Raw genomic sequence first — 15106 nt, 5'->3', positions numbered from 1 at the left:
TCTTTGTCTGACTAATGGAAAACTGGAAATGTTTCTCTTCTGGTTTGGGGAAGGCCTCTAAGAACTCCTACTGATGTTTTAGATCCCAAAGTTTAAGATGGAATCTTAACTTTGATTTGAGCAGTCTTGTTTTTACATTATTGTGTGTGCCAGAGAAGGAAACAAATTGAGGGTAAATATTAAAAAAACCTGTAGAGTTTTTTACCATATCATTTTATTCAACTTTAATATGGTTTCCATTATTAACTTCTAAAACAAAATGATTTCCAGTTTAGAAAACAATGCACTGACCACATAATTCCTTTTCCATTTTATACAGTTATACAAATATTCTAAATACACATTTTGTCAAGATGGTGGCAAATAAGATTTAACTGTACAGTACGTAAGGAAAGAAAATATTTTAAGCATATTTAGAAGCAATAGAAATGTCTATACAAAACAAGCAAAAATGGAATAAAATTTTATATTTAAAGTATTGCAACAGTCCCACAGGTTTGTAACAAAAATGTCTTTGCACAGTTCCTCACAATGCCCCATTAATAGCTAAAGCAAGACAGCAATTTTTAGAAAATAATGTTTCAAAATGCTACACATGGTACTCCTGCTTGCACAGTCTGATCAAAATAACAATCTACTTGGAATCAAGCAAAACTTAGGAGGAGATATACCAACCAACTTTAAAATTATCTGTATAAAAGTCATTGCACATTATTTTACTCAGTTGTTTGAAAAGTAAAAAAGTGTATTTACAAAATATTTCGCAGACAAAATTATAAAGTGAATGGAGAATATATAAGTAACACGTCTTGATACTGACAGTTCAAGAACACACACGAATGGTTTTATCATTTCAAGAGGTTTTCAGTGCTCCTTCCTCCAGGAAGTAAACTTGACTTCTACTTTGAAATGGATTTACAAGATGTTACACAGAGCTATTTCAACATCAGCATTATAAAACAGTATGTTAGAAACATGAAAGGAAGAAGAAATTTTTACATCTTAAAAAGTGAGCTATTCATAGATCAACAAATGGGTTGGGTTTTTTTTTTTTTTTTCTTCAATTTAGTTATGGTAAGCGTTTATTATTCTTCAGACAATAAACCCAACAGTTAAAATGGAAATCCTGGACTAGGTGAGAATTGAAAAAGCACCATGCACAATAGTCTTAGTGTGGTAAACACTGAAGGAAAAACAAAATAGCACCTGGAATCCTGTAACACAGATCATTTAAAACTGGTCAAGCAGCTGGCGGAGATAGGGTGCCTTTGACAGTTCTCTGCTCACTCTGGAGAGCTTGAAAAGCACGGGGCAGTTGAGGGAGACACACTGGATGTGCCGGTCGAAGCAGCCCGTGCAGTTCTTGCATATCTGTATCACATAAGAAAAAGCAGAAATTATTTTAAACAACACAAGCGAGGCACAAACCACTAGGGACTACTAAACCCTCAAGCCTGCATCAGCAGAACAGGCACAGCCCTCTGCACAGAGCTGCTCCCCAGTATGGAGGGCCCCACAGCAGCTCCCTTCTCTGCCTCAGCCTCTTGGGCTGCTGCCAGACAGCTCATTTGGCTGCTGGCAGCATCACCCACTGAACTGGGCAAGGAGCAACAGCACAACTCTACAGCTTGGGCTTCAATCCTGCTAATTAAGTCCTGCTTGTGCATGTGGTGGCACTTGAAAAAACAAGGTAAATAAGTTGACTGGGTTTAAGCAGGGCAGTGTGTTCTATTTGTGATAAACTTACTCTCTATGAAAGTCTCATAGTGAAAAAAGAAAGAACTCTTGTCCAGCAGTTATTCTCTGCAGAGAAAAGGGACTTTAAATAAATTACTCATTTCAGGATAAGCTTTAATTAGTTTTACCTAGTTAGAGTCAATCAATCCCAACACCAAAATACACAGGCCACAGTAGTTGCACTGCTCTTCTTGATCAAGGAATTACTTGTTAGTGCTGCTTGAAAGTACTTTTAATGTGAGATACCTGATGGAATAAAATAGCAGCAGACAGTTTTTCCAAAGGTAGACACCTTCAGGAAACAAAAGGCCCCTGCTTTGTTCTTATTTTTAACCTTTGCAGCATTTGCACCTGCAACAGTTTTTCTAAAACCTTAGAAAGTTGCTTCCAACCACACCTGTCTTTTGTAACATTAAAATGTTACAGTTTATTCTATCACTTGCATAGCCTGATCAACAAACCCAAATTGTATCCCTTTGCCTTTAAAACTAGTTCTTTTCCCTCTTTCCACCTTCCCTGGTGATGCCAGGCCGGCATCAGCACCAAATCCCTGCAGACTGACCATGGCTGGAGAGGGGCAGCCCCTCCTGGCCCAGTCCCACAGGTGGCACCTCAGAGGATACCAATCCTGTGACCAGAAGGAACAGGATTTTAACAGCTGGTTCCAGGTTTGTAAACTCAGAACTTCATCTATCCTAGTTCTTCTGAAAGAGGCTGTGGCTGGTTTAAATGCAAGGGATCAAATTAAATGGTACTTGAGACAACCCCTAAGTTCAGTTTGTGTTGAGGGGAGAAGTCTATGGTTTTAACCTAGAGCACGTAATTTTTGAGTGCATTTTAAAATAATGTACAGCTCAGTGTTATATCAGTTTTCTGCTGGCTCCAGAATGTTTAAAATCTCAAAGGGCTAAAGATTTAAGCTGTGAAGGATATATGAGCCTTCACAGTAAAATAAGACAGATGCACTTACAGAGGCATCAAACACTGACTGGGACAGGTTCCCAGGCCTTGCTGAGCTGTTGTGTGGTGCAGAGACAAGAGAATGTTCTAATCAAACTCGCTGACCCTTCTGTGGGGCTGGACCAGCCTGCCAAGTTCTGCTTTATTTCAGAACAAGAGCAATGCAAAGAGTTCAAAGTACCACAGGCAAACAGCAGAACGTGCAATTCCTCATTTCTGCCATTCACAGCGCAGATAAAGGCAAATATTACAAAATACAGCAAGAAGTCCACACCTTAGTAATGAAATACTGATGAAGTGAATGACAGTGCTTTTTTAGCAACCCCATGAGAACCTATCAAAGCAATGCTTAGATTTAGGAACATTTATATCTCCCTTGTGGGATCTCAGCACCTCAGGATGGAGGTGCAGAGAGGCCGAGACCACCCTTGGGGGGCTCGGGAGTCCTGGAATGTTGCCAGAAGTGTCTGGTGGCTGGACTTTGATCCTACACAGGAGACGACGCCTGTATGAGGACTGGAAGGATTTCACTGGGTGAATGGTGAAGGGATAAGTTAGTTAAAGTGTAAAACACAGGGTTTAGGATTTTGGTACAGGGGGGTCTAAAGAAGTAAGATGGAGGAATTGGGGCGTGTCCTGTTCTTCTTCTTCTTCTTCTTCTTGGCCTCCATCTTCTGTGGTGATGGTGGCACTTGGGGATTGGTTATTACTAGAAGTGCACCGGTTAATAAGGGTAGAAGGTATTGGAGAGAAATGATAAATATTGTACACGTAACTTAGGGTATAAAGATAAGTGACTGCCCCGGGGGCTTGTGGAGTGTGCCCATGGCTGACTTGCTGTGCAGACCTCTGTCGGGCTGAAAGAAAATCTTTTAGATAAACAATTAATAAACACCAAGACCGAGACAAGATCAGAAGTCTCTCCTCGTCCTTTGAAGCGTCAGCTCTTCAAGGCCATCCCTGGGCCTTTCCAGGCCACCTAAACAACACCGAAAACCTTACACTCCCTGACATTCAGACACTAGCATGTTTCACGTGCTAGTGCTAAAAATAAATTTTCACTAAAATATTTAATAATTATAAAATATGAAAATTAGGTGAAGGTATGTATATGTTTCCACAAGGGGAGGCATTGTGCTTTGCTGTAATATATTCATGAGCACAGTCAGCTACCCTCTTAATTGACTTCTAGCTCAAGGGGAAAAAGCACCTTGGAAAATTCCTATTGAGAGGAAAGGTAACAAGAAAATCCCCAAGCTAAACCACATCCATGCTTTACATATAAATAAATAAATTTTATGACCCAAACATTTTTGTTTCTAGAACATCATCTGTTATTTTAATGCAAAAAAGAGTGAGTTTTTTACACTCTCACAGCTCTCTGTCATTATAAAAAGGGACCTACAAACCATATAAGGTACTCTTAAAAATCAGAAGAAAATGAGAGAAGTGTCTTCTGTTCTGATCCCCTCCTTTGCCTTAGCTTTCCACAAAGCCGAGGAGAGCAACAGCTGCTGCGCTGCCTTCAACAGCAATGGGTAAAGCAAACAAGCTGCAGCACATGTAACACCTGGACCATTTATTTCTGTTGGAGCACTCAGTAACGCACTGCTTTGAAATTTCAGCCCCTGTCTTTTGCCGACAGACATCTGACAATGCTTTAATCGTACCTGGACCAGCTGCTCTTGTTTACGCTCCAACTCTCGGATTTCTTGGTTGAGAATCACTGCCACATGCTGGGGCTGGCTTCTGCATTTATTACAGATCCCATACTGGGTCAGTTCATCACACACAGGACAGTGTAAGGTCGTGAAATACTGGGAGATGGTGCCCTTGCGTCCCTCCAGCTCAGTGTGGGCAGCTGAGGCAGCCTTCTGAATCTGTCAGGAAAAATAATTAAGAGGTAATGAACTCCCAAGAGAGCAGCTTGCCTTATTCCTAGCTTAGTAAGAAAGTGCAAGATGGCCTGCAGAGCCTGGGTTCATACACAAATTATGAACATGGATCACAGCACTCTGAAGAGTGCAGCACTGGCCCTCAAGTGATACACTGAACAGAGCCCTCCCCAACACCTATTTCACAGGGAATCTGTAACCAGAAACATCCTTGGTCACACATCCTTAACTCCTGATCTCACCTCAAACTCTGCCTCCTGCAGCTGCTCCTTTTTTAGGTGCTGGTCTGATTCACATCTAAATGTGCTCTGGCTGCAGCTCCAGTGGCTGCTTTCTGGATGCTGCTGTCCTGAGCACAGCTCTGCCATGGTGCTTTGGTCCATGGCACCAGCTCATGCTCTGATTTCCTTGGACAAGGCTCCACCACTGGCCCATCACCCTGGGAAGTTTGTTCTCTGCACTTACTCCTGGCTGCTCATGACTTTTGCTTTGTGCTATCCTTCACTCTCCTGCTGCTCTGCTCTCTGTGACTTCCTTGCTGCTCCTTGGCCTTGCAGAAAGCCAGGGCTCTTTTACCTTTCTAGAACAGCTTGTTGGAGATACTTAGGGTGACTGCCATGGTGCCATTGGAAAGGTAAAAAAAAGAAGAAGAACTGAAGTCAATCAAGGCTGTATTGGGAAATACTGCTATACTGCAGTGGGAACATGACGTATTACTATGCTGCTGAAGTCTGTTCTGAGCAGAGTAACCAAACTACACAGATACACTGTCTTTTACCATCCCTTTTTGTCAAGGGAATAACAAACTAAAATCCAGCTATCTAATGCTTCTTTTCCTGCATCTCAATGACTTCTTTAACTTTTAGGGAAGTCATGTTTGGGTATTACTGGCTTTAAACTTCTGGTGATAAAATTTTTCAAGTGTTCCTGCTGCTGGGGCATGCCACCCTTTCTATACAGACAAGAGATGCAAGAACATTTTGAAAAAACAGAAGTTCCAACATCTAATATAGAGAGATTTAAAATGTGGTACGGCTAAACAGATGCACATACACATACTGCTAAAAATACAGAGTTATGGCAAAATATTCTCTTAAACTATAGAAGGGATCAGGAAACAGAGGATGACTGTGATCAGCCCAGCACAGAGGGTTGAAAAAACTGATTTACTACATGAAAAAAAATCCCACACCTGAAGATCTAAGAATCAGGATTGTATATTTGAGCATCAAACACTGCTTCACAAAATAACCTTTGCTGTTGCCTCCTATCAACCTCATTCCACTGCAAGTCACAGCAAGGCCAAACACTGCAGCCAGATGCACTGCACTCGCTAACCCCTGTTAGAAAACACTCACCCGGGGCAGCTCGTGGTACCAGCTGAAGACATCTATGCCAATGAGCGAGAAGACCCTGGCCAGGGGGGGCAGGATCTGCTTGGTGATGTAGTAGGTGGCATTGAGCCTCAGGCTGGGGTCCTGCAGCAGCTCCAGCGGCCGCCGGACGAGCTGGATGAGGGGCAGGCCGGGCATGCCGTACACGATGACGTAGGGCACGCGCTCCCCCACGCGCGGCTCCGAGCGACGGTCGTAGGCAAGCATCCTCCTGCCAAAACACAGCCTTGAGAATGCCTGTAAGCCTCCCCATCTGACTAGATTAGGTGCTCTCCAGATGGCTGGAGTCAGTGCCCGTTATGAAGCACAGGCCAAAATGGTTCATTTTTAATTTGACTTGTGATTGGACCTAAATTTTAGAACCTGAGGCATAAACCCTAAAGACACAATCTGTTTCAGGTCACTTGGATTTGCATGCAGACTGTTTTCCAGCTACCACTTCCTTAAAGAAATATTCCTGAAATATTTCCAAGGTACTAAAAAGAGCTCAAGTACAATTTGCTTCCTGGTCAAATTCTGGTCCTTTGCTTTCTGAGACTGCTTACTCAGTAGAAGGATATCTGCTTCAAACTGAATTATCTTCCACTCAGAAAGCAAAGGACAATTCAATTTGAAGTAGATATGAGTTCTGGACTTCAATGTTGTTTCATTACAGAAGCATAGCTTAACTGGAAGACCTTTTGTATTAAGCAAGGTGGCAAAATCTTTCAGCTTACATTATCTACTTTTCTATTACTGATCAAGGATATCAACAGGATGAAATATTAACTTTAGGTAAGGTACTTTATTAAAAATGAAAAACTATGCCTGGTAATGTATTTCACAGCACTAAGAGACACAACTGTCACAATCTGTAACATATTTAATAACTGGGAGAGATGAATAATCTTGGAGAGTCCAGCCCTTGTACAAAACCCAAGCTGTAAGTAACAGAAATGAACACACTATCAGTGTCCTGACAAGACTTTCCTCTTGCATGTCTGCCTATTTCCAGGACCATCTCCTTTCACACACAGAAGAAATTTAGGGACAACTGCTTCAACAGTATTTGAAGAAGACAACTGACTGCTATTTGTAACTTGACAGTACAAAGGTCAAGAGAAAAAATATCCACAATCTGCTATCTAATGTGTCAATGCAAAGATCAAGACAAAAAACCTATGAGCTCCTACCCATAACCTGTCAGCAGAAAGGTCAAGATAAGAAATATCTGTGATTAGAACTTTTGATCTCATTACCTGGTGATTTCCAGAGCAGGTACACAGGCTCCAGGTTTGTATGCTGAGCTCCCTCTGTACTCTTTTGCAAAGATGAAGTCCTGCATGCTGGCTTTTCCTTCCAGTAACTTCATGCATTGATTCTGAACATACTGCTTGATCTGACTTATGTCCCGTGTTTCAAACAGCAGCTTGATAGAACACTCAAGTATCTTTACAACCAAAAGAGAAAGGTGAGAAAAACATGTATGTTTGAATAAAAAAGAATTAATTGCAATTAATTCAGAAAATTATATGGAAATACAAATACAGTGCTTAGAAAAAGCAGTGGTGAACCAGGATATTGATAGGTTGCAATGCCTTTCACTCAAAGACATTCATAAACACATTACTGGACAACTTTCTCCTCAGTTTGCCACATCTTCCATGACATCATCCATACTCCAGCACTAAGATTTTTTCAACAATTATAGAAGTTTCCAAAGTATGAGAGAAGATGTTTTTACCCTGCCATCTAAAATATTTTGCCATGACTTTACCCCTCTATGTTACTATCTTTTTTACTGGCATAAATGTCTTTTAATTTGGCTAAGGACAATATTTCCTAATTTCTGTTTAACCTCTCAATACACAGCTTAAAATAAACAGGCAAAAAAAGGGTATTTTAAGGGAAAGCTTAGCTGAACTAGAATTATGTAAGTGAGCTATCTGGAAGACAGATCAGTGTGTCCCACTCATCTGGCAGTAATAGCTCCAGATGAAGTGAACTGGATCAAGAATGGTCTTTGAGAGGGCTTACATGGGCCAATGGCTTTTTATGGGATGAAATATAAGCTGTAAAATACAAATTCTTGTAATGCTGTAAAAGATCTTCAATTTATCTTTCAAATAGCTCACACAAGAAAAACAGATGAAGATTAAGACAACTCAAAGGACTAGAAACTCTGAGAAAGGACAAATAAAAGAACAGAAGATTACAATTTCATTCAGGAAGAAATCTATGAATAGTTTACCTTGGAAACAGCAGGACAGGAGTCCCTTCGGACTGTCTCTATGCCTTTTGCATCAAATACTGGGTCCTTCTGGTCCAGTGTTTCATACATGTAACCCACATACCTCTTCTTAGTTTGCAGGACACATGGCAAGTAGACCTGGAATGTTTAGAAAGAAGACAGCCCAGTCTGGAATGTGTTTGGAACATAGAGGGTTTCCTAAGGAATACTGTGCTTTGTTGTTTTGTTGCGGTCTGCTAGTTCGTTTGCTTTTTTTTTTTTGTTAAATCATTACAACTGATAAAATAGATCAGAGGACTCTTAAAGGATGGCTGAAGAAGTTGGGATTCTGTGGTGTTCCATTCTTAAATCACTTTATATTTCATTTAGCTGAAGCTCAGATGGAAAGTGACACACAGTATACAATGTTGCAAGTACCTTTACTTTTCTGGATTGCACCTGTCACCATTTCTAATGTAACTCTATTATCATTCTTTCTTATAAAGAAAATGTCATTTTAAACATCAGAGGAAAATGCTCCCAGCACAAGTAGTGGCTTAGAACTTTCTGTTTTCAGACTTAAGGAGATGCCAAAAATCTGCTAGTATCTCCATTTGGAGCAAATATGCTTTTTAAATTCCTGTGTTTGGAGAACAGTTTTCTCAGGAATGGATTTTAAGGGTCATGGTCTCTTTTGCTTGTTTTCTCCAACCTCTTTGTTTGATTCTTGATTGTGGTAAGCATTCCTTGAATACTTTGAAATGAAAGAATGGAGAACAATTTCTTCTTTGTAGTGTTACTAGAACAACACCACATCTTCCTGACTCTCATGGAAGAGGGAACAGTGAGTTTAGGTTGCCTCAGGCTTAAAAATTCTGATTGACCTTGTCGAGTCAGGTATGTATTTTAAAAATATCCAGACCACCTGAACTAATGCTGACTGACCTGAACACCTTGCTAATGACTTTGCAGTGACAAACTTCCAGCAAAATCATTAACATATTGCCTTACTCTTTTATAAAGATTTGTTGTGATTAATATTTCTTTTAGAAGCCTAATGAATAGATTTTAATGACTTTTCATTTTAGAGGTGTATGTATCATGTGGACATATGCTGAAGTGAGTGTGCTAAGACAGGCTGAAAAATAAATATCAGGTTTGTAATTAATGCACTGGAACTGGGGATGGTGAATATTTCCTCTGCTAAGTTGCCCACATTGATTCAATTGTAGGTATACAATCCCAAAGTCAGGGAGATATTTCAAAACTGATGAGACAGGAATTCAAACTGCCTGATGCTGCCAGCACAACAAGCCACTAATGTGAAATTAGGAATATTTCTCTTTATTGTTCACACTACAGTGTTCCTCTGAAAAGGTCCCTGAGGCATTAAGGAGCTTGCAATATATCTACAGAAACAGCACATGACTTGTTTATCCTTACGTACATTAGGTTCAGAAAAATATTTTATCTTCAACTTTTTTTTGGCTTTTTTTGTTTAGTTTTTGTTTTGTTGTTGTTGGTTTGATAACACCAAAACATTTCAAGCAAAATACTTTTCTTTTACCTTTTCAAACTTCAGTTTAACAGGCTTGGGATTTGTTGCTGTTACAGCTTCAGCAATTTCTTGACCAATCTTAAAAGACTGCTCCTTTGTGGCTCCTTTCAAGAGTACAAACATGCTACAAGAAATCAGACACAGGAAGTGAATGCAAATCTATTCAACATAGTTCCTGAAAACCATACACTATAGTTTCCTGGTAGCAAGGCAGGGGTGTTATTTTGAGTTGTATTCTCCTTCTTCAGCTAGAAAAGCCAAAAATCTGAAAAACTTCAGTGTTCAGCATGAGCTGAGGAGTGCCAAAGGGCTACTGAATGCTGTGACAATCTGATGAGGCAGGAAATGGACTGCGCCCACACACTACAAAACTGGAGTTCCCAGGGAAGTATTGCAAAGAGCTCTGGTACACCATTTTTCCCCCACTATGGGAAGCAGCAGGATTTTACTTCCTTTCTCCAACTTTTTTTTTTTTAAATGAAAGCACTATGAATTCAGTATCTTTGAAATATTAAGTCTTTTATCAGATCCAGATGAAATCAGTCACTGGATTCATAAGTTATTAAGAAAGGACAGCCAGACAAGCTTTGTTTCCCAATGGCTGAAAAATTATCCAAGTGTGGAACAGAGATGGATATGCCTAGAGCATGGCTATTATTTAGATGAAAGACTGACTGAGAAAATGTATGTCAGGCAGCCTAATAATATCTCTGTATGCTCTGGTGGCTGCTTTTGAATTGTATCCACTTCTGAAGCTTAAAACAGCGCCTGCCTCGAGGTGCAATGCCTACTGTTATACATACTATATTTTCAAAAATAAAAATGGCATCAGAAGCAGGCACAAAAATAATAATAATTTGGTAAACTAGATTTGTATTAATTCACAACTGAAAAAATATTCCCTCCCCCCTTTCTATTCCACATAATTTTCAAAAGAAATGAAACCTTTAAAGTACTTAAAGAAACCTGAGCAAACTCAGTATTATTCACTTTGCATATTCTGCAAGGCAGTAAGAAACATCCAAAGAAGATCCACATACCCTTTTCAGCATCATAAATTTGTCTTGCTGAGACAAAAGCAAAATCTATCTATCTATGAAGAACTGTTATGATTTTAAAACATTTCAAGAAGCAGATCATGAATTACCTGTCTGTATCACCATATACAACGTGAGCACCCCATTTTTTTGTATCATTCACCAGTTTAATGGCACGCTCCAATGTTTCTCTGGCTTTGTGGACAATGCTGTCTCCAATCTGCAAAGTTAGATTGAAAATCTTTATTCTACTGCTAAACCAAATACTAGCTCTTGGTAACTACAGTCTAATCATGCTTGATCTTGTTATAAAAATCACTGTGTTGAGATAATATATTTTATTTAATGGTTTAAATACATATAATAAATAAAAAGGTCGCTTAACTTACCCCAAAATAACAAGAACTTAAAGAAAAATGATCAACAACTAATAAGTATTAAAATAAAGGAGAATCTGTTTTAAACTTCTAAAGAAGTTTATAATATATATTAAAAAATCTATGGAGCAAGACAAGACTGCTCAGGATAATTTTCTCTAGTTTTTGGATTCTGCCGATTCCCATGAAAACGAAATAAAACCTACAATGTTTTATTTAACTTCCACTACTAGAACTGTAATCCAATCTACCTTTGGAAACAGTTCTACAGAAATGCCAACTCCAAATGCTTCTTTACAGGAAGAAGACAAGCTTTATATTTTCCTGGAAGATCAGAAATAAATTCTAAGTTGCTGATTTTCAGTACTACTAATAAAAGCAGCTTTGCTGAAAGTATTTAGCTTGTTTCAAATAATAATATTATGTTATCTGACTAGTGTCTTTCCAACATTTTAATACATTTTTACCCGCAACCCTTACCTCAGTGCATGGCATTCTTCCAGAAAAATTAGCAGCAGTATAGCCAAAAGTAAAATTAGCTATATATTTAAGACCCAACTGACGAGCTTCAAGCATTCGAGTCACAGCCTTGTCATGCTTATAAGCCTTCATTGACTGTTTCACCATTATCCTGGTCTTCAAGATTTCTTCTAGCATCCTTGGCAGCACACCCTTTCTTACTGATGGCTGCCATAAAGGGAACAAAGAAAAACATGGTGTTAGAAAGCCCAACAGAAACAGTCAGGAGTGAAATCAAACCCCAGAACTGTTAGTTAACCACTGACAGGAAGACAAATTAACTAGCAAGATGCCCCAGCCACCAACAGTTTGGCCTTTCTCACAAATATTACAAGGAACCTAGAATACAGGCAAAGCTCTTAAGGACAGAACAAATATCTTTTTGTTCTTTGTATTCATCAGCCCTGCTGATGCAATGTTTAGATAAACTTATTAACTAAAATGGGACTTCAATATTTAGCTGTTAATTCTCAAAGTATTAAATGATGAAGGAACATTATCTTTTAAAAATTCTGCAAATATTCTTTACTTTTTGTTTTACATTAAATACAGGTATGCTGGTGATTGCCTAAATATTTTTAATAGCTCCAGGCCATATTCATTACACATCAGCCAGCAGGACACATTACAAAATGAGAACAATGGAAAGCAAGTCAGAGACCCTCATTTCTGAAATCATTACTCTTTTTCTAAGAAAGCATTCTGCTATACAGACAGGAGAAAAATGAATTGTTACACACAGATAATTACTGTTTGATCCCCAAACTGCACAAGTAAAATACAGTTTAATTATAGATGAAATAAGCCTTCAGTATAAAGGAAAGCATAGAGACATTTTACTTCCTGAGATGCCAGAAGTTCAGCACTGACAAATAGCAAAAACATTGTGAAATGAAAGAATGAACCTCCCCTTTCTGTCAGCTCTTAATGCAGCAAAATATAAACTACAATATCAATTTGATCTTAAGTGAGCCAACAGGCAGTGAAAATGCTGTCACAGGGCACTAACATCATTACCTTGACAAAAGCTACTCCACTGGGTGACACTGTGATATCATGTCTAATCTGGTAGAGTAAGTCAGGAGGTACTCTCAGAGATGTACAGCCAAATTTGAATGCATCATACCTAATAAAGAGAAAATTTAAACATGAAGACAATTCATTCATTTACAGACTAATCAAGTGAAAACATCAGCTCACATTAAAATGCTAATAATGCCAGCAAGGACAGAATAAACTCAAGTGTAAACAAACACAACATAATTTCAAATTTCTTAGCTACATACAGAAGGTTCTAGGAACAAAGTAGTAATAAACAGCTAAATTCCAACACATGCATAATTTATAAATTCTGCTCTGTGTTATGAATTATTACCAAATACTGAATTAGTGGAGGTATGTACTCAGTACTGTAATCCCCTATGGAAACCATCCATGTTTACCAAGTACCACACTGCACTTTCTTCCTACAAATTCAGAATTTCAAATCAAGAACTTGAAAACCTGATGGTGACACCTAGCAATTACTGCAGGCATCTTTCCATTCTTCAAAATACTGTTTTACAGAGGTAATTATAACGAGCAGTGAGATCTTTCTCCATTTAACAGAGTAACTGTTAAGCTCAATAAAAGATAAGATGCTACAAAGAATAACTCAATTGTACCTTTTAATTTTTAGTAATTAGAACCAAAGTGAACTACAAGCGATACACAAACAATCCTAATTCATTAAGGAATAACCCCAGTCTAGTTTTGAAGACAGATGGTGGATTTACAGTAATTTTAACTTGTTCTGAAACAATATTAAAAACCGGCATCACCACAATAATCAAAGAGGTGTACATACACACATGCACAGAGTTGTTTCCAGGGGTTTTTAAGAGAACAGAGTCTAATTCTATATTTAATTAAAAATACATATTGATTTTTATATGTATGTGTATAACATGTGCACACACCCACATGGTAGATTTTTATCATCTGTATTGTGTAACAGAAAATGGTGCTATTCATACGTGCCCACTGTTTCCAATGGCAACCAGGGGTTCTCAGTACTTCAGAAAAGACACTCAAGTATCTACAGAATCAAAGATCATGAGAAAAGAGTAACAACTTACTTTCCTAAGTTCTCAACATGTCCCAGGCAGGTAGAATAGCAGTAGTTGTACGCTATGACAATGGAAGGATACAAGGACTGGAAATCCAAGACAAGAACAGCGTTGCTGTAGAAGCGGGACTCGGGCTCCATGATCAAGGGAACACACTGTGGGGCTTTCATCTGAGCTCGCTGCTGGACACTGGGAGTCACAGCAATGTAGTTCATGGGCTTTGCAATGCGCAGCATCACCGACTCCACACGGTACTGCAAATCAGTGTGGGTATAACCATTGGCATCAAAAGGGCAGAGCAAACCTGCATTAACTAGTGCAAACACACACTTGCATTGCCTGATTTTAAAGTACAATTAACTACTTTTCCAAAATAAACAGCCATGCTCTTAAGGTATATTTTAATTGTATTTTATATCACTAGATCATCTTCAGGTGCCTTCCAACCCTAACTGTTCTATGGTTCTGTACTCTGTATTACACAGAGTAGAACTTTTCCACCTGTTTCGTCTTCACTTAGCCCAAATCGTTGAAAATTGAGTACTTTTTATATATGGAAAAAATAATCATCCAACAGGCTTCAACAATGTATGTGGATGGCCATACTACTGTCAGTGAATGAGCATTTGCTAAACTGTACTACTGTCAGATCTGCAGATCACTGAAGAAAACAAAGTCTAATATGCAGTAAATCCACTGGGTATCCTGCTTTCTCCCCGATACCACAAGCAGAACAGGAAGCATAAAACAACAAACCCTGTTCAAGATACCACAAAATGTTGTATGTGTAGCTGGCAACAAGAGAAAAAAACCTCAGCCCTATTTATTTGTGTAGTACTCAATGCTTTAGTAAAGGCTTTACAAGTACAAATGGGCAGGTATGCACTGTGTCCATTCAGAACAAAAACCAAAATAGCTGAAAACATAATACATGGTGTGAAAACTACATACATGGGTGGCAAGGGACTGAAAAATCCCAAAATATCAAAGAACAATTCTACATAATAGTAAAATCCTGTGCTTTGTAAAAAATCACTATTAAAGACCATCTGCCTGACACACTATGTATTCAATCATTGTACTGAATGGGTTAGATATAATTTCTTTAACCTTGAAATTATAAATGAGCTTACAGAACCAACAGCCTTAACAAGATCCTGCACCTTAAACAGAGGTTGGGGTTTGATGTGTTGTTAGGGAGCAACATGAACTGCTATTGCTGCCTTGCACTAATTGCATATTAATTTGTGTCCAGTGATGAACATGGATGTATGACAAGGAGGTCAGGGACTGGTTCTGGCAAGAGGTAGAT

General features: G+C 38.8%; 1 protein-coding gene across 1 annotated transcript in view; it reads right to left on the bottom strand.

The window, feature by feature from the left end:
• Window positions 1-243: 243 nt before the first annotated feature.
• REV3L (REV3 like, DNA directed polymerase zeta catalytic subunit) overlaps window positions 244-15106 on the bottom strand; it is a 113083-nt gene continuing 98220 nt past the window's right edge. Inside the window, exons 23-32 of the mRNA XM_058802076.1 lie at window positions 13804-14048; window positions 12704-12812; window positions 11648-11854; window positions 10901-11010; window positions 9763-9877; window positions 8217-8354; window positions 7225-7415; window positions 5951-6197; window positions 4368-4577; window positions 244-1371 (exon numbers count right to left, since the gene is read on the bottom strand). Coding sequence (XP_058658059.1) covers window positions 1231-1371; window positions 4368-4577; window positions 5951-6197; window positions 7225-7415; window positions 8217-8354; window positions 9763-9877; window positions 10901-11010; window positions 11648-11854; window positions 12704-12812; window positions 13804-14048 — 1713 coding nt within the window. The 3' untranslated portion in view covers window positions 244-1230. The remainder of the gene's footprint in view (window positions 1372-4367; window positions 4578-5950; window positions 6198-7224; window positions 7416-8216; window positions 8355-9762; window positions 9878-10900; window positions 11011-11647; window positions 11855-12703; window positions 12813-13803; window positions 14049-15106) is intronic.

The sequence above is a fragment of the Ammospiza caudacuta genome, chromosome 3 (assembly GCF_027887145.1).
Source record: "Ammospiza caudacuta isolate bAmmCau1 chromosome 3, bAmmCau1.pri, whole genome shotgun sequence".
NCBI classification, from domain to species: Eukaryota; Metazoa; Chordata; class Aves; order Passeriformes; family Passerellidae; genus Ammospiza; species Ammospiza caudacuta.
The sequence above is the reverse complement of the archived record's forward strand: the minus strand, read 5'-3'. Positions and strand labels throughout refer to the sequence as shown.